This window comes from Microcaecilia unicolor, chromosome 7 (assembly GCF_901765095.1).
Source record: "Microcaecilia unicolor chromosome 7, aMicUni1.1, whole genome shotgun sequence".
Taxonomy (NCBI): Eukaryota; Metazoa; Chordata; class Amphibia; order Gymnophiona; family Siphonopidae; genus Microcaecilia; species Microcaecilia unicolor.
In genome coordinates, this window is record NC_044037.1 from 18,581,596 (window position 1) to 18,605,028 (window position 23,433).

Sequence of the window (23,433 nt, forward strand, 5' to 3'; positions counted from 1 at the left end):
TGTAGCTGTGCCACATGAATTTTATCTTACCACAACATCACTCCGTGTTTGTTTACACCGGAGTCTGTAACACCTCTCCGGTACTATGTAAGCCACATTGAGCCTACAAATAGGTGGGAAAATGTGGGCTATAAATGTAATAAATAAATAAACTGTGGTTTTGTAGCACTGCTGGCCAGACCAGTCTTCCACTTACCTCCAGATGTAAAGCTCATATACTTCTGGTTGTTTACAGTCTCTTTGGAATCATAGAATTTGAGGACATCAAGAACAGCCTGAGGGTTTTTCTTCTGCTCTAGTTTGGTGATGTTGGAGGTCTGCAATAGCCTCGCCCACTGCTCTGGAATTCCCTACAAATGTCCAAAGGTAAAGGATACTCATTAAGTGAAGCCCAGCATCAACCACCCAGCTCCCACCACTACTGTTCCTTACCAAGCTATTAGTTTTCAAAGCTTGGTCAGGCATCAGATGGATATTACATTAGACACCTACAGAAGTAAATGATTCTCAACTGAAACACACTGTACAGCTGAACCTCAGGATGCAACTTTGAAACATATGAAGATAGATAGATAGATAGATAGATAGATAGATAGATAGATAGATAGATAGATAGATAGATAGATAGATAGATAGATAGATAGATAGATAGAAGAAAGAGTATATGATGTCTTGAAAATCAACTCTGCTCTTCCATGGAACGATGGTGTCCAAGCTTAGGTTCTCTCTCCCTGAGATTCAGTACAGATATAACAAGACTATTCCATTTTGGTGGCCAACACAGTATATTTTATTTGTCTTAAACCGGGCTTTTACTGCTAAATAAAAGGAGAACCAGAGTATTCAAATCAAAATTCTGGTGACAGAAAAAGGACCTCCTCCAAGTACGTCAAGTTGAAAAATGGAAAAAAAAAAACCCAGTAAATGTAGCTGAGAAGCATACATTTAGCAAATGAAACAAAGGTTACAAGTTTTGGTTTTTGCCATTGAGAGATTTCTGTTTTGGGAAACAAGTTGTTTATAACACTGAGTTGTAACACTGCTACCAAGGAAGCCTGTTTCTTGAGCCTCAAGAGCTCTCTCCCCATAGCGCAAGCTGTTATACAAAGAAGGGACAGTGAAAACAGGCTCCAAGGACCAAAGTGCCAAATAAGTAGTCCATTATCTAATGGCTGAGGATGGCGTATCCAATCACTATAAGCTGCCAACCCTGTTCAGGAATACTCTTTATTCTACTTGTGTTCTGGCGTCCTAGGGCGATTTCTTTGGAACTCCACTGCTGACTTACAGAGTGATAGCCAAATAAAGATTGAAGGCATATTTCTGTGCTTAAAGTGTATCTCCAAGTGCCCTTACTACCACCTCAATCTAGATACATCTCTTCATGGTGTCTTCCTAAGGGATGCTTTGCAAAACAACGTCTGACGTAGACACTAGGGTTTGTGACTGAACGATAAAAAAAATGGGATAAGCCAAGCAACAAGTCTGTGGCAGACAAATTAAGTTGCTGCAAATTTCTTTTGGGCCTGTGAGGCATCTCTAGAAGCTTCTCCGTGCCCATCTGTGAACCACAGAGATCTGGCTCCAACCAATGTTAATAAAGGGAAATGGGACTTGATATTCAGCCTTTGTGTTTTTTTGCAACTACATTCAAAGCAGTTTACTTATTTGTACCTGGGGCAGTGGAGGGTTAAGGGACTTGCCCAGAGTCCACTGCACTAACCACTAAGCTACTCCTCCACTCGGCGCTCCAATCAATGTTAATAACGGAAAACAAAGTTAGAACAGGGAGTGGGACAACTTAAGCGGAGGCAAGGAAGTGGAGAGAAGGGGCCAAAATCTGGGAAAAATCTCCCACAGTAAAATGGGACAGTTAGGAATTACCAAAGGAGCAGGTAACGGAGGAACAGAATTTAGAAAACAGACACCACCACTGATCCCCAAGTCTGGAAGTATCTCACGAGTTCACAGATGGCAGGAGGGAAGTCTCCTATTATATAAAAGAGATCAGCTAGAGCTGTTTGGGCAACTGAACCTCAAAAGGAAGCTAGAACATCAACCGGCCCTCATGTAGGTCTTCTCAAACCCATCCTAGAGGCCCCACCGCCAATCAAGGTAGCCGAAATGACTATGCACAAGATCAATTTACATCCATTAGGTTTGTAGTGTTTGCAAATGTCTCATGCATAGTCACTGTGAATATCTTGAAATCAGACTGTTAGGGCGACCTCAAGTTTGGATTTCTACCCTATATCTCCAATAAAACACATTCATTACTCAATGTTTATTAATGCATGAAAGCACCTACAAATATCAAGCTGCTTAAATAACCTTCATTTAACCATAAAAAGAAATCCTTGAAGATGGGATGAAACACTTGCTACTAGTGTAGTAAATAGTGAATAGCAGGAGAGTAGACTATACTGTGACGAGAACAGAGTACTAAATTGTCTTCAGCCATCCAACCTGTAGGTGCATTGGGTCCAATAATAACCCTACTTATCGGTTATAGGCTCTCATCTAGAGGATGATTTGCACCTTTATGTGGCCCAAAAACACAAAGTAAGGTTTCTTACAGACGTTTGCTGTCAATATAAGGGAAGAATGCAAAGTTTAGAAAATATATATATATTACAATTCATTGGTAATTTCAATCTCTCTCATGCAAATTCATTGTGGGTATCCTGAAAACCTGACTGGTTAGGGGTGACCCAAGGACTGGGCTGAGAACCCCTGTTATAGAAGCATAACAGAAAAGTAAATATAAGGTTATAATTACATTTTTCTACCCTATACACAGGGCCTGAAAATATCCCACACTCTAGGACGGTCCACCCTTGGCATCTTTGGATCTGTCCAGCAGGGACCTAGGACACTAGATGTTCAGCCAACAGCATTGCAAGATTTGCAGCTGTCTGGATTAAACAGAGCTTAGTGGTAAGATACCGGGGGCGGGGAAGAAACCAATGCAGGGTTAAATATGGGGATCTTAATCCTTGACAACCCAGGATGGTACAGAAGCAATGATGAAAACACAGCCTGACTTGGATAAGTGGAGGAGTGGCCTAGTGGTTAGGGTGGTGGACTTTGGTCCTGAGGAACTGAGTTTGATTCCTGGCACAGGCAGCTCCTTGTGACTCTGGGCAAGTCACTTAACCCTCCATTGCCCGCCGCATTGAGCCTGCCATGAGTGGGAAAGCGCGGGGTACAAATGTAACAAAAATAAAAAAAAAATAAATAAATAAAATAAGTAATCAATCTTCCATGGCTAGCAGTTACGATACAGCTGGATGTTTTAGATTTATGATTTAGCTTGTCCAAACTCTAGCTCAAGGTGAGTTATAATCAGGTAAACAAAGTTATTTCCCTGCCCTAGAGGACTCACAGTCTAAATGACTTACCCAAGATCACAAACACTAGTCAGTGGGAAGAGTGGGATTTGAACTCTGGACTTCCTGGTTGCTCCCAGTGTACTTAAAATGGGAGAGCCAATCAATTGTTTTGTCATCATCTGCTATGAAAAGTGAAACTGACAGCTGCAAATGGAGTTGGTATCACACCACCAGAGCCAGCTTAACTATTAGGCAGAATACTCCCCTGCCTAGATTGGCAGGTACTGGGGAACAGCAGAGTGCAGCTACAGCCATAGCAAAACAACCACACAAACTCAAAGAACCATCAGTGCCCGCCTTTACCAGTGGGCAGTGTGGGGCAATTTTCAAATAATCCACTTATCAGGGTTAAATGGGTTTTGGAACTTGCCTTCATTATATGCAAATGTCTATAGGAAACTCATGTTTAATATTTAAACCTGCCTTTGCTAGGAGGGGTGGAGGTAGGATGATTATGATTTTACGATTGTTGAGTTTAAGTACCAAAACCTCAGGGGGACGGAGGGGCTGCAATGCCAAAGGTTCATCTAAGACTTGTAATTTAGCCTTGCACACCACTTCCTTCCCAGCTTCCTCTTTCTCTTCCTGTCAACCCATCCTGCACACTTCAGCAATTCAGGATATGAAATGCCTCTCATAGTGTTCTTTATTACCATATTAGTCTACAGAAACAAAGGGCCCAAAATTCAAAGAATTTACGCTCCTAACTATCAGAGTTATGCTCCTAAATTGGCCTCACTGGAAATTTACTAGGGCCAAGTACATATTTTAGTCAACTTTTCACTGACTGGTCAATATTCAGTTCGCAGCAGTCAGAATTAGCCCCGAGGTATGTCTGGGCTCCGGCACTGAATATGCAGAGCTAACTGCAGTTGTGCTGGCCCACTGGAGCTTATACAGGTCCTGGCCATGGGACCCACATAAGACCCTTATGCACCGGATATCAGCTGGGACCTGCATAAGGGATGCAGGTGCCCTCTGCTCTGCTGAACCTGTTCCCTCCCTCCTGTACTCACTCCCTCCCTCCTTCCCCTTCCCCAGAAGGACATCATACTCCCCTCCCATGATTCCAATCCACCCAGATCGACACCCCCCCCCCCCCCCCGATACCCCTGGAGGCATACAACTCCCATTCTGATCTCCTTCCCATCCCACTACAAGGCAAGATGCTCCCTCTCCTAGCTCCCCCCATATCGAAACCCGTTCCAAACACCCCCCCCTCACACATGATAGCTCCCCCCAGGCCTACTTAAAATCCCTGGTGGTCCAGTTGAAGAAGTGGAGGCAGAGGTGAATAGGGTTCACTCCTGCCCCCATCGTCCCCACTAGACCACCAGGGACTTTAGGTAGGTCCGGGGTGGGAGGGAGCCTATTGTGAATGAGGTGGGTGAGAGGGAGGGGACATTAGAAAGGGGGCTATGTGGTTCTGGGAGTAGGAGGGAGGGGTTGGCAACACTTAAGGCTAGAACTCAGAAGTAAATTGGGCACCAGCCAATTTTCAGATCAGTGTTTGGTTAACTCTGCATATAAGACACCCTAACTTTATGCAGTTCCTTAGCTGGGTAGCAGACTTTTTTTTTTTTAAAGCACTGACCATTGCCAGCTAAATTAGACCCTGATATTGAATGACAGATCATGTCCAGGCACAACACTGAACACATGTGCTGGCTGCTAGCACTTATGCGGGTTTTGGCCAATATTCAGTCAGGACCAGTCAAAGACACCTTTGCAGGTCCTGGCAGAATATTGGCGAGCATCTACATAAAAAGGTATTTGTCCATTCCCCCCCCCCCCCCCCCCCCATTCTGATCTCCCTCTTGACTCCCCCTAGAAGTTATGTGGGTGCCAGTCAATATTCAGAACTGGTACTCGCACAGTTAAGTGACCAAAGTTAGGACACTATAATTCTTGGCTCGTCCCCGACTTTGCCCTGGGTTTTGACGACTGGCTTGAGTCAACATTCAAGTTTATTAAGCATCTTGATATAAACCATCAGAGCAGGTTTATATCAAAGTCTATAGTAAGCAATAAGAATAGAAAAACTCCATAAATAGGAAACAGATGAATACAAAACAGGAAGAAGAAAGTAAAGACCACCACGGGTTGTGTAGAAGGCCGGGGTCAATGGCATCAGCAGTCAGCCAAGTACGGGTAGAGCCAAATGCTGCGGCAAATAAGCCTTAAGTTGGGTTTTAAAAGTAGGCAGGGAGGTTTCCAGCCGAAGAGCCAGGGGAGCTGCACTGCCTGGCGAAGCGCCACAGAGTATCAGCAGCCACCCATTCAGCACGGTTTAACCGGGGTTGGAGCCTCCCCTGCCCTAGGGCCCAAACTCAGGAGCTAACAGGAGCTCAGCTTTTGTTGATTATTGGGCCCATACAGACCAAACAGGTCCTGTGCAGGTAAGCAGTGCACCCAAAATAATAAAACAACTTGATGGCAAAGAAAATTTAAAATAAAATGTGAGCATCCTCGGGTATACAAGATACAATCAATAATGCAATTCTAGTTAGACAAAAAAAAAAAAAAAAAGTTAGTTTTGATTTTTTTTTGCCTTATTAGAATTGCATTATTGAGGTGTACATTCTTTTGATATACCCGAGGACTATTCCACTTGATTAATTTATAAGATTGTCCCTCAGTAAAATGTTTCTCTCCTTTCTTGTGGGAAACTGAATTTATATTCCATTACACTCCTGTCTCGCAAGAGGCAGGAATATTCTAGGCCTCTGGAACCTTCATGGCACTCTTGTAATCTGCGAACAAGTAGACCCCATTCTGGGAGACCCTTAAGTGGGTCACTCGATGCTGACTTTGCTGCTGCAGAATTTGGAAGTTCTTTTTCCGACTGCTTAGGATTGTTGAAATCTTATTACTTTATCATACAAAGAGAATTTGTTGTTCTCTCTCAAATCTTTTGGAACATCACAAGACTCCTGAAGCAGGCGCGCAAGCACCGAAACACGGCTGCTGTGTCGAGTCATTTGATTATCATTAATAAAGACTTTGTATCTACATACGTCTACCTGTGTTATCGAAAGAGCCAGACAATCCTACTCCTTTTTTTTGCTGTACTAATTCCACGTAGGTTTTGAGGGCCCCTCCACCTTCTGGTGGTTATACCTCATCTACAGATGTACATGGTACACGCCCTCCAGGCAGGATCTGCATATTTATGTTTCCCCAGGGCTACTGCAAAGATGGGCTTTGAATTCTGAAAACCTGTCCTAGATACACATTACCCAAAGGCCCAACTGAAGCAGTGGTGCACATAAAGCTATCAAAGTGAAAGATGAATTAGCCCTGTAGCTGCTGGTCTCATACATATGTTAATGACAGAAGGATAAAGGAGCTTGTTTACACAGATGCCTCAAACAAAATAACCTACAAACAGAGTCAACCATTTTTCTCTAAGTTTAAGGATCCAAGGCTGGTCCAGTGGCAGTAGGATTTGATTCCTTTCTACTCTGCAGGTCAGATAGAGCTGGAGTAGGGTTACCCTACGTCCGGATTTACCCAGACATGTCCTCTTTTTGAAGACATGTCCGGGCGTCCGGACGGATTTGGCCAGCCTGCCCGTTTGTCCGGATTTCTGGACAAACGGGCTGGCTGGCGGGGGCGGGACTCCTCTCCCCTACTCTACTATCCCTGGTGGTCTAGAGGTACCTCTTCGTCTTCGGGACAGGAAAGAGCCCCCTCTTTCCTGCCCGCCCAGAGCACTGCTGCTAGCTGCCCTGCTTACTGTGAGTCCAGCTCTCGGCGTTTCAAAATGGCCACCGAGAGTTGAATCAGCCTCGCGAGACTTCAACTCTCGGCGGCCATTTTGAAACGCCGAGAGCCAGACTCACAGGATGCGGGGCAGCTGGCAGGAGCTCCGGGCAGGAAAGAGGGGGCTCTTTCCTGCCCCGAAGAGGTACTCTAGACCACGAGGGATAGTAGAGTAAGGGGAGGGGAGGTGATGGGGAGAGGAGGGGGTGACCGGGGGAGGGGTATATGCGTCAGGGGCGGGGGCAAGTGTCCTCTTTTTATGAGGACAAAAAATGGTAACCCTAAGTTGGAGGAGCTGCGGAAGCAACATTCACAACCCCGGGGAGCTGCAGCCATTCTTCAATAGCGACATCTAGCCTGCCTCTGGTGTATGGCATTCTAACTCCTGGCGTACAGACGTTTAGTGTGATGACTGAGCTCAGTGAGTTGGGAGGGGATGTAAAATGGATGAAAATTCCCTACAAACGAAAACTCGTGATACCAGATCCGTGCCCTGGTTCTACCTCAACTGGAAACACAAAAGGAAAAGGAAGAATACTTTATCATTTGATACAGGGCTCAGGAAATCATGTACAAAGCTTACATGGTATTAGAAATTTAGGGGTTGACATTCTGTCCACTCCTGTCCACTTAAACCACGTTGAGCAAGCCGCCTGCCAATATTCAATGGCACTTAACCAGGCAATCCTGCTGAATGTCCCCCCCTCTGATTGCCACAGACTGTCCGGTTAATGCCAGGGGCGGAGTCAGGGAGGAGCCATATTCAGTGCCGGTCCAATTAGCTATGTGGGCATATAGGATCGCATAAAAGGCTGGCACCCATGTCTGTGGCTTAGCCTGATACTCAGTGCTGGTGCCCCTGGACTTAGTCACATCACTGACAATCCAGGTTAGACTCAGCACGCAGGTATCAGCGGCTTTAAAACCTCTATCCACCATGAGTTGAATATCGGGGGGGGGGTTACTTTTCATAACTGGGCCTTATTCTTATCTTGATCCGCATTTAATGTTTCAGAAAAACAATTGAAAGTGATTAAGTGTTAACTAGTTAGCCAGCCCTCCCACCCCAGGGCGGAATCAAGGGGTAAGGGAAAGGGAGGCATTTTCGTATTTATAAATCTTCACCATAGGATATTTTTTTATTTTATGTGAATTCCCATGTTTTCAGACGTTAACAGTAGGTTTGCATCACATCCTTCTAGAACCAGCTTAAAAATCAGCACAAAATGTGTTAGCCTGGAGGAACATTGTTTCGTAAAGCTCTGAAATCTCTTGATACATCCACCTGTGTGAGGCTGGGGGCAGGGTTCAATAGGTACAGCACACAAACCACCTATGCATCAAACAAAGCACATTATCTGAAGAGAGACAATGGAGGTATAAGAGGAAAGAGCATCCTTACCGTGAATTCACCAGTGATAGCATCAAACCCCACGTGAATTGTATGCTCAAAGTCTGAGGGAAGCGAGATCTCTGGGCGCTCTTTCTCCTTCTTCTTATTGGCTAAAGGCAAAAGATTGCACGCTTATTTCTGCGGTTTTGTCAGCTACATGCAACTTCTGCTCAAACGCTTTCATATTTATTGCAACATTTTCAGCTCTACCACACATCTGTATAAATAATTCTCACCTCAAACATTCTGAAGCTCACTCTGTGGCAGGGAAACACTGGAGCTCTGCACTTAGGCTGTCACCACTCACTACTCACTGTCACTGATAGACCCGCCCCCGCAGCCACGCCCCTTCCGCACATAATTCCCTAGCTCAGCGTTCTAATGAAGCTGCAACTTCCGGTTTGTGAGGCGTCAGAGATCGGAATTTATCCCCATTACTGTTTGCCCCGCCCTCGCGTCAAATGTGATGACATCGAGGGCGGAGCAATGACACTTCACCAATCGCACTGCTGCGCCCTCGACGTCATCACGTTTGACGCGAGGGCGGGGCATACATCGATCTACTACGTCAGGACGAACGGAGGGAGTGTGAGGCAGGCAGGCTGTAGGTCACACGCAGCGAGGGAGCCAGCCAGCCACTCTCTACGTCGCGGGGCGAGGCGCCCACGACCACCCTCAAGCACGGAGGGTAAGTCCAGCAACAAGGGGAGGGGAATGGTAACGAAAGCGCCTTGCTAGCGCCCGTTTCATTGGCCTCAAATGGGCCTTTCTTACTAGTCTAATATGATCAACTGACTGCTGGGCCTTTAGATATGCACAAGACCTGAATTTTTCTCTGCTGAAGGTTCCCAGCACCCTGGCAAATTCCTTGCAGGTCCAAAGTTAAGGAAAGTATTTTTACTACAATTTCTCATTAGAAGCTGCTCAAAATGTTTACATTTTCTGAAAAAAAAAAAAAAGGGCAAGGTGGTCATTTTCCGTACCCTGGTACAGTCTATGGTAATAAGTCACCTGGACTACTGTAATGCTCTGTACGCTGGCTGCAAAGAACAGACTATTAAGAAACTCCAAACCGCCCAAAATACCGCAGCCAGACTCATATTTGGAAAACCCAAATACAAAAGTGCGAAACCCTTAAGAGAGAAACTTCACTGGCTACCACTCAAGGAACGCATCGAATTCAAGATCTGCACGATCGTACACAAGATCATTCACGCAGATGCCCCACTTTACATGTTTAACCTAGTGGACCTACCGCCCAGAAACGCCGAGAGATCAGCCCGCAAATGCCTCAATCTGAACTTCCCCAGTAGTAAAGGACTTAAATATAAGCAGGCATACGCCACTACCTTCTCTTACAGAAGTACACAGCTATGGAATGCGTTACCCCCAGCCCTAAAAACTATGGAAAATCTAAGCAACTTTCACAAATCTTTGAAGACACATCTCTTCAATAGAGCCTACAAAAAGACCCCTTAAAGACCCCTTAAAGACAAATCACCACACAACCTACCCAAACAGCTAATTACACCTCCCACATCACCCCCTTCTCTTCATCAAATATCTTTGTCCTACCACCGAATATATCTAAGATCCTCTCATGAATATGTCATAATAACACTCTGTAAGCCACATTGAGCCTGCAAATAGGTGGGAAAATGCGGGGTACAAATGCAATAAATAAATAAATAAATAAATAAATAAACATATAGTAGATGACGGCAGAAAAAGACCTGCATGGTCCATCCAGTCTGCCCAACCAGATAACTCATATTTGCTACTTTTTGTGTATACCCTACTTTGATTTGTATTTCTTGTGAGTTCAACATTGATTTTATATAGTGCAACAGGAATTGCAAATCAAGTCATATTCTGATTTGCGCACGCAACTTAATTTTTTAATTTTATTTTTATTGTTACATTTATATCACACATTTTCCCACCTATTTGTAGGCTCAATGTGGCTTACATAGTACCGGAGAGGCCTTTGCAGGCTCCGGTGTGAACAAATAAAAGGTGATGTTGTGGTAAGATCAAGTTCATGTGGCACAGCCACACTAGGGAATCGTACAACGGAAGAGTTGTGTTATGTCCATTACGTGCTTTAGTTTGGTTGTGTTGCAGAGATTAGGCACTTAAGTTGGATCGGTAGGGTATGCCTTTTTAAACAGGTTGGTTTTTAGTGATTTCCGGATGTTTAGGTGGTCGTACATTGTTTCCAAGGCTTTTGGTAATGTGTTTCACAGTTGTGTTCTTATGTAGGAAAAACTAGATGCGTAAGTTGTTTTGTAGTTAAGTCCTTTGCAGCTTGGGTAGTGCAGATTTAGATAAGATCATGTTGATTCAGATGTATTTCTAATTGGTAAGTCTATCAAGTCTGTCATGTAACTCGGGGCTTCTCCGTAGATGATTTTGTGACAATCAGTGCTGATAATTGCCACTTCAGGCAATTATTGACACTAACTGGCATTAATTAGAATTTACGTACAGAACTTGCTAAGCGTATTCTGTAAAGGTCTGCATGTAAATTCTAAGACGCAGAACTGAAACGGGGTGTGGCCACGGGTGGGTCATGGGCCTTTCTAAAAATCTATGTGCACAGATATAGAATAAACCTGCCCTGTGCCTAACTTAGTCACCGGCATTTACACCTGTAAATACCTGCGACTAAATTTAGTCATGTGGACGGGCACTAGGTGTATTTTATAAACCCTGCCTAACTTTAGGCATAGTCTATAGAATACATTTTTTTAAAATCAGTTCTGATTTTTACGGCACCATATATAGAATCTGGTCGTACCAATTAGAAACGGATCTAAATCTTCTCGAACATACCTCAATCTACACCTTCCCAACTGCAAAGGTCTCAAGTACAAAACCTACTACGCATCCAACTTCTCCGTTATAGGCAGCCAACTCTGGAATGCCTTACCAAGACCCATTTGAACAGTTAGCGACCATCTACCCTGCCGGAAGTTGCTAAAAACGTACCTCTTCAAGCAAGCCTAACCAAATGACCCGACTTAACCTATGAACCCACTCTACACCACTCCTACCTCTACCTGCCTTGCCCATTTCACCTATCTCAACCTATTCTTAACAACCACATCATACCTCTACTATTGCTACAGCTATGTTCTTTTTGTGATACTTTGTAACCCATACTATGTAAGCCGCACTGAACCTGCTATCGAGCGGGAAAGAGCAGGGTATAAATGTAACAAATATATATGCCTTCCGAGGCTAGGAGTCAGTTGCTCTGGCTGCCAGACCTCCCTCACTATCCATTTCCTGGTTTTCTTATGCAGAAGATACTGTGTCGAGTAAGAATTTGAATCTCACAACTTTACCTAATTATGCTACATTATAGCCATCGTCAATTAAACTTTTACCTTCCAACCCATCTTTGAAATTTCATGTCCGTTCCTCAATTCTCCTTTATTTGGATTGGTTATGCATTTTGTTTTTTGTACTTAATATGATGTAATAACTTACGCTTACCCCACATATTATAACGTGCAGTGAATGCTGGTTTTATCAGTACAAAGGCTGAGATTCTCAAACCTACATTCTCTTTCTGCCATTCTAGGGTAGACTAAGAAACTCTCTCTCTGCTCTATGTAATGTAAGTCCCTCTTTGCATAGCACATCAAGGTACGAATAGGAACGTCAAAGTCAGTACATTCACAATTCCCTCGTTATTTCACAAAAGGCTCATCTGAACGCTGAATCTTTTGTAAAATAAGGAAAGCAGTAAATAAATACATTGTCCAGATTGTACAGTGAGAGCAATGATTTCACAAACCTAGGCATGCATAAAAACAGTGGAATCATTTGGCATCTTCCACATAGAGATGCCAGCCATTATGCAACGGACGTGCTCATTTTCAGCACCTCCACGTATAACGGCAACTATGATACAATTGCTGGAAGCAACCATGCTGGTGTAAATGCTTGCACCTAGGTTACAAAATCTTTAAGCCTACCTGTGCTGATTTGCAATCTATATACGTATGTGTCCCGCCTATGCTTCACCCAAACTCCGCCCATGTCAACGCCCACCAGCAAAGCCGGTGACATCACATGTAGGTACATACTTGCAAAATAGCACATAGCCAGAAACTGCCCATCTACACATGGGGATTTACTGTGTCAAATTTGCGAATGTTACAGGCTTTGCAGAATTATTAGGAAGGCCTTAAAAATGAGATCATGTATTCAGTACCGATGCCACCAGCACACTACAGAATCTTATTTAAATTGATGATGCCCGTAGATCATATTATGGGAAAAGTTCCCCAGACACTTGCTGGTGTAACACACCCATATAATCCAACTAGGGCATTGCGTTCTAAGGATCTGTTGTTGACGATCCCTCTGGTGACCTGTACTCGCCTTGCGGCCACTAGGAAGAGTATTTATTTTTATTTAGCGCCATTCTTGTGGAATGGTGCTCCCTTTGATGGTCTGTATGAAAAAAAAATCATTGAAACGATTTAAGCAGTTGCTGAAAGCAACCTATTTTACTCTTGTATTTGATGTGCATCTCTCTGAAGGTTGACAGAGATTGAGCCTTGGGTAAATGTAATGGTGGGTTATATATATATATATATATATAAACAAGTTGTTTTTTTATTTGCTGCACTTGTATCCCACATTTTCCCACCTATTTGCAGGCTCAATGTGGCTTACAAAATGTTATAGCAACATGTACACATTATAGGATAAGAATTTCAGAATATAGATACAGATGGGTTCATAGAATATCATAGCCATCATATTAACGGAATAATAATTTTACAATTGTTACAAATAAGAGTGCATACGTAAATCATATTGGATTGAAAGATCAACATCTAATATAATAAAACGCACCCTCAACGTTCTGAGGACAACGTTCTGAAGTCACTCAGACTCCCAGAACGGTTCGTAAGTTCGTGGTGGTGAAGCCACTGAACGACTTGCTGCCCCGCCCTCGCGTCAAACGTCATGACGTCGAGGGCAGAAAACCAACAGAAAAATGAAAGCAGGGACCGCATCAAGGAAGGGGGAGGAGTAGGGAAACAAGCGGAGCGTGTTTCCCTACTCCTCCCCCTGCCAAGGAAACGCTGGCTACCAACCTAGAAAACCACCCCCGCCAACAGAATGACCGAGGTCCAACACCCCCCGCCCCCCTAGCGCAACGCCCCCCCCCCCCAGGGCCGGTCTTAAGGCGAGGCGGCCGCATAGGGCCTCGCGCTCAGGGGGGCCCCGCGCCACGCGCCTCAGGTAGCCCCGCCCCGACCGCCCAAGCACCACTCTCCCTCCCTCCCAAGTTCAGCGACGGCGACGTGGTGGGGGCGCTCCGCCCCAGATGTCAGCAGGTGGGGGGTGCTCCGAGTCCGCTCCCGGCGCTGTCCTGCCTTTAAAACCCAATTTGAAGCGCTGGAGTAACAGGCAGCAGCGCCTCCCGTCTGCCCTTCTACTAAAAATCTCTTCGACGACGTCATTGGGCCTTCCCACATTGAGTCCCGCCCTCCTCTCAGGTAACTTCCAATTACCGCGAGGGCGGGTGGGACTCAATGTGGGAAGGCCCAATGACGTCGTTGAAGAGATTTTTAGTAGAAGGGCAGACGCGAGGCGCTGCTGCCTGTTACTCCAGTGCTTCAAATTGGGTTTTTTTTTAAGGCAGTGAGGGTGGTGGGCCTGGGCGGCAGGAGAATGGAGCTGGTAGGTGGGGAGGGACTCAGATGGGAGAAGGGTGTGGGGCTCTCAGGTGGGGGGGAGGAGGTTCTCAAATGGGAAGGAGACTGAGGTGGGAGGGGTTCATGGATGGGAGAAGCAGAAGGGGGTGGGGAGGAGGTTCTTGGATAGTTGAAGGGGACGGGTGGGGAGGGGACTGGGGTTCTTGGATGGGAGAGACTGGGGAGGGGGTTCTCGGATGGGAGAAGGGGACGGATGGGGAGAGGACTGGGATTCTTGAATGGGAGAAGGGGACTGAGGTGGGGAGGGGGTTCTTGGATACTTGAAGAGGACGGGTGGGGAGGGGACTGGGGTTTTTGGATGGGAGAGACTGGGGAGGGGGGTCTTGAATGGGAGAAGGAGACTGAGGTGGGGAGGGGGTTCAAGGATGGGAGATGGGGAGGGGGTTCTTGGATGCTTGAAGGGGACGGGTGGGGAGGGCACTGGGGTTTTTGGATGGGAGAGACTGGGGAGGGGGTTCTCGGATTGGAGAAGGGGACGGGTGGGGAGGGGACTGGGGTTTTTGGATGGGAGAGACTTGGGAGGGGGTTCTTGAATGAGAGAAGGGGACTGAGGTGGGGAGGGGGTTCAAGGATGGGAGCGCTTCATGAAACCCCACACACACACACTCACTCTCTCATCTGGCAGCGCTTCCTGTACCCCCTGCCCCCCCCCCCCCCCACACACACTCCCTCACTCTGTCATCTGCCATTGCTTCCTGAACCCCCCCCCCCCACACACACACACACACATACTCACTCTCTTACTTTCATCTGGCAGCGCATCCTGAATCCCCCACACCCCTCTTCTTCCAAGCTGAACCCCTCCAACACATCCCCCCCACCCCACACACACACTCTCTCTTCCTCTCCTCCAGCACACCAATTGCTTAGGTGCAGTGGCAGCAATCTCAGACACCAGAGAAAGAGGGGGGCCTGACACCATAGAGAGAGAGGGAGGGAGGGAGGTATCTCTGTCACACACACACACACTCTCTCTCTCACAGACAATGTGTTTCTGTCTCTCACTCTCATACACTCTATGTCTCACATTGTATCACATTCACTCTCTATGTGTCATACAGTCACTTACATACTCGCTTGGTCTCATACACTCAGTCTCACAGACAATCTGTGCCTCACACACACTCTCATTCTCGCACACACTGTATCTGTGTGAAACACACTCTCTATCACACTGTGTCTCCCATACGCAATTGCACACACTCTCATTCTCACACACACACTCTCTCACAGACACACTCACACCCAGACTCACTCTCTCTCTCACACACACACACTCACACTTTCACTCTCTCTATCACACACAGTCACTCTCACATACACTCTCCAAAACATACACATTATGAGGAAAACCTTGCTAGCGCCCGTTTCATATGTGTCAGAAACGGGCCTTTTTTACTAGTAACATAATGATATCAGGACAAGATATAATATTCAGTCGTGAGGATGTAATTAGGATGAACAGATAGGAGGGTTCCTTAATAGTTGTGATTGGAATAATTAGGAAGTCAGATCGTTATGGGGAATCTTTATTGTACGCCTTTATGAATAAGTAGGTCTTTAATAACTTTCGGAAGGTTGTCAGGTCGTGTGTTGTTTTTATGGCGATCGGTAATTCATTCCACAGTTGTTTGATTCTTTCCTATCCAAACATTGTAGTTTCTTCTAATGTTTTATGTTTTACTTATTTTACCATTATGCACCGCTGTGATCTTTTTCACGTAAAAACGCTAGTGTTAGAGTAAATTTAATTAACTGCAACTGCTTTCATACACACACGTGAATAACTAGAATACCGGCACTTATGCAAGTTCTTACCGCCTGAAACTAGGCGGCACTTTGTAGAGTAAATGGGGACTTAAAACTGCGCATGCAAATTTAGGCACACGTCCGATTTGTGCACGGTTTAATCGAGTAACTAATCTGTTAGCTCCAATAATTGGGAGCAATCAATTATTGCTGTTAACTGGCAACCATTTGCATTTACGCATTCATCTTGCTAAGCGCTATTCTATAAAAACGGATGCATAAATCCTTTAGCACTCAACTGAAAAAGTGGCATTCGCTAAAGATGTGTGCAGTATTTGGGGGATCTGCCCCAGGGTTCAGTTGGTGTAAATCTTTACGCCTCAAAGTTGGGTGCAGATCATGCCACTAAACGTTATTCTATAAACAGTACCCAACTATGACCTATAAGTGCATTCACTCTGCAGCTCCTCAGTACCTCTCCACTCTCATCTCTCCCTACATTCCTACCCGGAAACTCCGTTCACTGGGTAAAACTCGCTTATCTGCACCCTTCTCCTCCACCGCTAACTCCAAACTCCGTTCCTTTTATCTCGCTGCACCATATGCCTGGAATAGACTTCCTGAGCCGGTACGTCAAGCTCCATCTCTGGCCGTCTTCAAATCTAAGCTAAAAGCCCACCTTTTTGATGCTGCTTTTAACTCCTAACCCTTATTCACTTGTTCAGAACCCTTATTTTATCATCCTCACTTTAATATTCCCTTATCTCTTGTTTGTCCTGTTTGTCTGTCCTAATTAGATTGTAAGCTCCGTCAAGCAGGGACTGTCTCTTCATTTTCAAGTGTACAGCGCTGTGTACATCTAGTAGCACTATAGAAATGATACGTAGTAGTCTTTGGGATTCCGGAATCTTGCTACTCTTTGGGATTCCACACAGAATCTTGCTACTATGGGATTCCGGAATCTTGCTATTCTTTGGGATTCTGCATGGAATCTTGCTACTCTTTGTCCTAATTAGGTTGTAAGCTCTGTCGAGCAGGGACTGTCTCTGCATGTTCAAGTGTACAGCGCTGCGTATGTCTAGTAGCACTATAGAAATGATACGTAGTAGTCTTTGGGATTCCGGAATCTTGCTACTCTTTGGGATTCCACACAGAATCTTGCTACTATGGGATTCCGGAATCTTGCTATTCTTTGGGATTCTGCATGGAATCTTGCTACTCTTTGTCCTAATTAGGTTGTAAGCTCTGTCGAGCAGGGACTGTCTCTGCATGTTCAAGTGTACAGCGCTGCGTATGTCTAGTAGCACTATAGAAATGATAAGTAGTAGTAGTAACTCAGAGCAACGTTTATAGAATAACGTTCCGTGTGCAATTTTGGACACACAAATTTGGGTGCAATTTACTGAATTTAGTCCTAAATGTTCATTATAAAGCAAAATCACTGAAGAATACATAGTAGAATCAAGAGAAGTCACATAGGAGGGCATTGTATAAATAGAGCCAAGACTATCGCTGGAAAGGAGCACTATTCTATAAAAGGTACTCTGGGTCGAGCGCAGTTTATCGAATAACTCTTAGAGCCCATTTCCGTGCCAGAAGTTGGGCACCTGCTGAAACCTGCTGTAAATGCCAGCGCTCAACTCTGCATGCAACTTGTAAAAATGCCCACTCCCCTGGCCATGCCCCTTTTTGAGTTGCGCACTAAGGGATTTAGGCACGTGGGGTTATAGAATAGGGCACAGGGAGATGGTTGTGCAAATTTCAATTATTGCTCATTAACTGCAATAACAATTAAACGGAGTTAATTGGCTCATAAGCTAATTCATTTGCACGCAGATATTTTGATTAACGCACAAATATCTGCGCTATATATAGAATCCAAGGGATAGATACAAATCAGTTTGGACAGTCCGTGTCCAATCCGCTCCCCATTTCAGATCAAAAAGGGAATGAATATGAGGGGAAGTTATTAGTGTGAAACATGCAATCCAGGACATTGGGTTTATTGCCCTCAGTGGGCAGATCAATGGCTCTCAATGACTAGACATGAATAGAGGCTTATTCAGTTTAGGATATTCTGAACACAAGACTGGCCCTTTTTTTGGTTTACCCCGATATATAGTGCAATGCTCATTCTCCACTGAACTACTTCAAACTACTTATAGTAAATTAATGCATATCATCAAGAAAAATACAAAATATCTTAATGATTTGTTTGTTTCAACTGCCATTGAATAATTCTGAAAAGTTCTTTGCTGATGTAACTCCTTTAAAATAAGGCTGTCTTCTTGAAATATCTGAACTCTTCATTTCAAATGTGTCAGAGACAGGCTAATGATTAGAATTAAGCTAGAGGCTTTGCAAAAGGCTTTTTACAAGCTACACCATATAACCACTGATATTGCTCAACTTCTGACTTTCAGATCTGAGCTAACACAAGATAGGTGGAAACGTGAGGCAGAAAAGACAAGTCACCAAGAATGTAAGCATTACCAATGCTTTATTTTAAAATGGGCTCCAAAAGCATATCACGGTATACTATGGCTAGGGTTTCCATATGTCCGCCCGTTTGTCCGGATTTCTGGACAAACGGGTGGCGGGCCTATCCTAGCCTCCCCTCCCCTTACTATCTACTGCCCTGGTGGTCTAGTGACCTCTTCGGGGCAGAAAAGAGCCAACTCTTTCCTACCCTGAGCGCTGCCCTTGCCCTGCATCCTGCTGCTGTGATGGTCTCGGGATTCAAAATGGCCACCAAGAGTTGAAGCGGCCTCGCGAGACTTCAACTCTGGATGGCCATTTTGAATCACAGCAACAGGATGCAGGGCAAGGACAGCGCTCCGGGCAGGAAACAGGTTGCTAGACCACCAGGGCAGTAGATAGTAAGTAAGGGGAGGGGAGGAGAGGTGATGGGAGAGGGGAATATGTGACCCGGGGGGAGGGGACTATATGACAGGGGCATGTTGAGGATGCGAAAGGGGCATGGGTGGGGCAAGGGGAGGAACACATTTCCTCTTTTTGAGAGGACAAAATATGATAACCCTAACTATGGCCTAGCTGGAGCACTTCATGGCACGAGGCAAGGGCCATGCATAAAGCTAGACTGACCAAAGCCAAGTACCTGAAAACCACTGCATGTCCGTCTCTCAGTACAAAGCTCAGACCCGTTTACTTACCATGTCCAGCCACTCAGAAAGCAAAGGAAAAAGCAAAAAGCCAACACCCCCCATAATCAATGCATCAGGAACAATACCAAGAAAGCCAGTGCTGATGCATTACTTTTGTCGCCCCCTCCTGGGAAGATGGAGCGTAGCCTGGCCTTCTTATTCTTCTCTTCCGGGGCCATGGGGAGCGGTTTGGAGCCGTGGTTCAGTGCTGAAGAATCTCGATTGTTGCTGTTCATTCTCAGAGGAGGGGCTGGAGGTTTCTCTTCACCATCCACACAATCGGACATCTTCAGCAACTCTCACAACCTCCTGCAAAGGAGAGGGGGGATACATTTATTTTCTCCTCATCTGACACAGACACTGCTTTATTTAAGAGATGTGTAATGACGGTACAGGTTAAGCCCGTGCTTTGTTCAAATTCACTATTCAAAATAAAGAGAAGGCAATAAATACGCCAGCCATAGACAGGATGGCCATTCACATGAAAATTAAGAGTGCCAAGAAGGGGCATGAAAGACCATCCCAAAATTCCTTTGGACAAAGAAGCTAGGGCCATAATAAAAGTGACTAATACCAACTTTAATTGGAACACATAGATTTTCTTGCTGATATCAAAGATTTGCCATCTCCACAGGTACACCGGAGCTCACAAATAAAACACTTGGAAGTGGATTATCTTTCTGATGTCAAACCGAGTGCAAATTTTGAGCGTGCCTGCATTTCTATTATACCAGTAGGGAAATAGCGGAGGGTAATGTGGTTCCTCTAAGGCTGCTAATGGAATTTAATCTGCTGTATGCAGAAGTGCCTTGTTATCAAACAGAGATAAGCAACAAGAGGCAAGGTAGCAGAAATCCATCAATATTTAGAACTCGAATAGGAAGCTGGAGCGCACCAGGGTTTCACAGTATCTGAAAATGGAAAATTCTTACAGTCATTTCATGGCGTCACTTGGGTTCCTGACCCAATCCTCAAACCACCAAGCCAGTTGTATCTCAATGAATATGTGTAAGACAAAGGCAGCATGCAATTTCTCTCATGCATGTTTCATTACACTTGAAAATCAGAGTGTGTTTCAAGGACTAGGCTGAGAACCCAGCAGTGGTGTAGCTAGGTGGGGCCATGGGGGCCTGGCCCGCCCCCCCCCCCCCCCCCAATTTCACCCAGGCCCCTGGTTTTGCTGGTGGGGGTCGCCAGCTGAAGCCTTGTTCAGCCCCAGTCTCCAGCGGCACCACCACGTTCCCTGTCCTTTCTTCCCCCTCACGTCCTACACACTCCTTTAAGTAATACTGAGCACGCTCAGTTTCACTTAAAAGAGCGTGCAGGACGTGAGGAAGATAGAGCAGGGCAGGGAACTGCGGTGGTGGCGCCGGAGACCGGTGCTTCAGCTGGCGGGGATTGGGGACCCCTGCCAGCAAAGGTATTTGCTGCTGTGGGGTACGGCAGGGAAGCGGGGGGGGGGGGGGGAGCGAGGCGGCAGTAGGGCAGCAGACTAAAATGTGTCCCCCCACCTTGGGCTCTGGCCCCCTCCCCACCACAAGATCTGGTACGCCCCTGGAACTCAGGGTCTAATAAAATCAACAGTTTTCAAACCAAAAGCCTCTCTTGTCCTTCCTCCTGCCAGTCATTCCTGCCACAGCCTGGACATTTCTCCAGTAATTCAGAGTCTGAAATGTACATCTCAATATTATCCTTTAGTATCATATCAAATTACCCCTTTGAGTATAGCTTCATAAGTAACTTGAGTGTATAGAAGAGCATTTTACGTGCTGAAGCAGGTACATAAAAAAAATTGGCCAGGGATACAAATGCATAAAAGCAGATGCTCAGAAAACATAGCACCTACCCCGGGCGGTTCTATCATTAGGCAGAGTGAGGCAACCACCCCAGGCAGCAACGGTCCCATGCTTACTTTGCTTTTAGTAGTGCGGCAGACCCAGGAAAAAACATGGCATAATAGCAGTGTGGGAGGTGGTAGATGCTGGACCAGAGAGGGAGATTCTGGAAAACAGGAATGGAGGGGTGGGGGGAGGAGGAGATGAGTGACAGAAAGAGGGGGGAATTAGTGAAGACTGGGGAATAAGAGGCTGGGTGAAAAGAGAGAGAGAGAGAGAGAGAAATGAAAAGCTAAGTAGCTATATGTGGCAAAAAGAGAGGGCTACAGGACTGGATGGTGAGGAGGGTGAAATCTAAGTGAAAAGAGGGGATAAAAAGTAAATAGAAGAAAGTTGAAAGTGAAAGATCAGTATCAGAGATGGAGGTAGGGAGGAAGTGAAGAAGACCGGAGGACAGAAAAGAAATAGCATATGGACAGGAGACCCTGGAAACAGTTAAAAGAAGAGAAGAAACCAGAGACGGTGCGAGACCAACTGAAAAAAAATAAATCACCATACAACAAAGAATTTTATTTTCGATGTAGTGATTGTAATGGGTCCTTTATTTGAATTCTATACCTGCTGTCTTTATATTTTGCACAATAAAGGATGAAATGTGTCTGTTGCTATTACCCTGCATGCAGTCTAGCTTCCTGAGGTTTCAATTTAGTTTTCATTTACATATTTCTATGTTTACCTTGTGTTATTCTGTACTTGTTGAGGGTTTCTGTGAGTTCTGTGTTTGCGACTGATGCCGGATATTCTGTTAGCGTAGAGTTTCTACGTAAAGATCTGTAATAATCTGGCCTGAACAGTTTTCCCAATAGGTGTTCTCCAACATTTACAATACTGCCTATACTCCTCGTTACGTTTCAGATGCACACTTACTGTTATGCTAGAGACAGAGCCCAGCAGATACTCGAAGAATACTTCGACATTAAGGCTACATTGCATGCTGCTTTTCTTTTTACTGCAGAGAGTTGTAGGATCGTGTGGAATAGAAACTTTTTAAATAAATACGAGAAGCCCTATTTACGATTCACACGCATAAAAGTACCTGTATTTACATGTGTTATATTGCATACATCTATAAAAACTCTGTTTTAGAATGCCATTATTCACACATGCAAATCCACATGTGTAGATTAGAAGGGGGCATGGTTTGGGCAGGACTTGGACAGAACCAAAATCTACATGTGTATTCCCCATTTCAAAACAGAATGTACATGTCCCGATATATCAACGACAAAGAAAACAAAAAAGTGAGAAACCAACAGAAATGTGGTAATTGGACTTCCTTCAAACTTGAAAATTGAGCAGTCAACTCAGGAGTGCCACAACGGCAATACACAGAAATGACGCCAATCGTCTGTGTATTGCCGTTGTGGCACTCCTTAGATGACTGCTCAATTTTCAAGTTTGAAGGAAGTCCAATTACCACATTTTCTGTTGGTTTCTAATCGGACGTCAACCAAAAAAGATTTGTTTGACCCCTGATGCAGGCTTTGATGCCGAAACACAGCCGTGTCGGGTCGTTATCCGATTATCATCAAAGTTTCTTGGATCTCCTCTACATTTGTCCTCACTTTTTCGTTTTCTTTGTCCTTGATTTGCGTGAGGATTTTCCTCTCCGCTTTTTTGTCCCAATATATCAACACTACGATCAGCATCTACTCTTTCGCATGTCTAAGTTTTTTTTTTTTTTAAAGTGCTCCTTTGTACCGGCCCTTTACTAGAAGGACTGTAATCCCCCATTGCACGTTAGTTTTGGCTGTTGAAGTGTGGTAAGCAAATAAACAAGCCATACTTTAGTAAAAGAGCCCCACAGTGAGCCTTGGTCACCAATATCTGTTAAAAGTATGTGGGTTTCATAAAAGACCGCCCAAGTGACATGTCCAAAAAAAATCACCTGTTTTATAAATGCAACTGCTTATGTGCCTTTATAAAACAGGCTCTTTCCATAATCTCCAACAATGGACAAATTCTCTTGCACACCATTTACACATGTGCCTGTACAAATGTGTTTGTAAAACAAACATGCACTGCAACTCTGCACCATCTCCACCCAAACCGCATCCCTGGGAACACTGACATATAGGGTTGGATTCCATACATGTCACTCAAAAAGATTGGCGCTATTATACTTCCATACAGTCTGCTGTTGATTTTATCCCTGGGGAACCTTACTTCTGTTTTTCAGAGTTGGGCGAACCGTAGTCAAAGTATTAGGTCAACTAGTTTTTGGTACTACTATTATCCCTTTTGAAGCTCTCCGTGATGAGTTTGGGCTTCGGATTATTTTTATTATTGTCAAGTCCGTGATTTTCTGAGACGGAAGGTGCTTCCCCATTG

At 44.9% G+C, this 23,433-nt stretch overlaps 1 protein-coding gene across 8 annotated transcripts in view; it reads right to left on the reverse strand.

Annotated features, from left to right (window-relative positions):
• The window catches only part of PAK3 (p21 (RAC1) activated kinase 3), a 231,987-nt gene that overhangs the window by 69,429 nt on the left and 139,125 nt on the right, over nucleotides 1-23,433 (reverse strand). For all 8 annotated transcript variants that reach the window (XM_030209913.1, XM_030209916.1, XM_030209918.1 and 5 more), the window contains 3 exons: nucleotides 19,320-19,516; nucleotides 8,560-8,660; nucleotides 197-350 (listed from right to left, as the gene is read on the reverse strand). In XM_030209913.1, coding sequence (XP_030065773.1) covers nucleotides 197-350; nucleotides 8,560-8,660; nucleotides 19,320-19,494 — 430 coding nt within the window. In that variant the 5' untranslated portion in view covers nucleotides 19,495-19,516. The remainder of the gene's footprint in view (nucleotides 1-196; nucleotides 351-8,559; nucleotides 8,661-19,319; nucleotides 19,517-23,433) is intronic.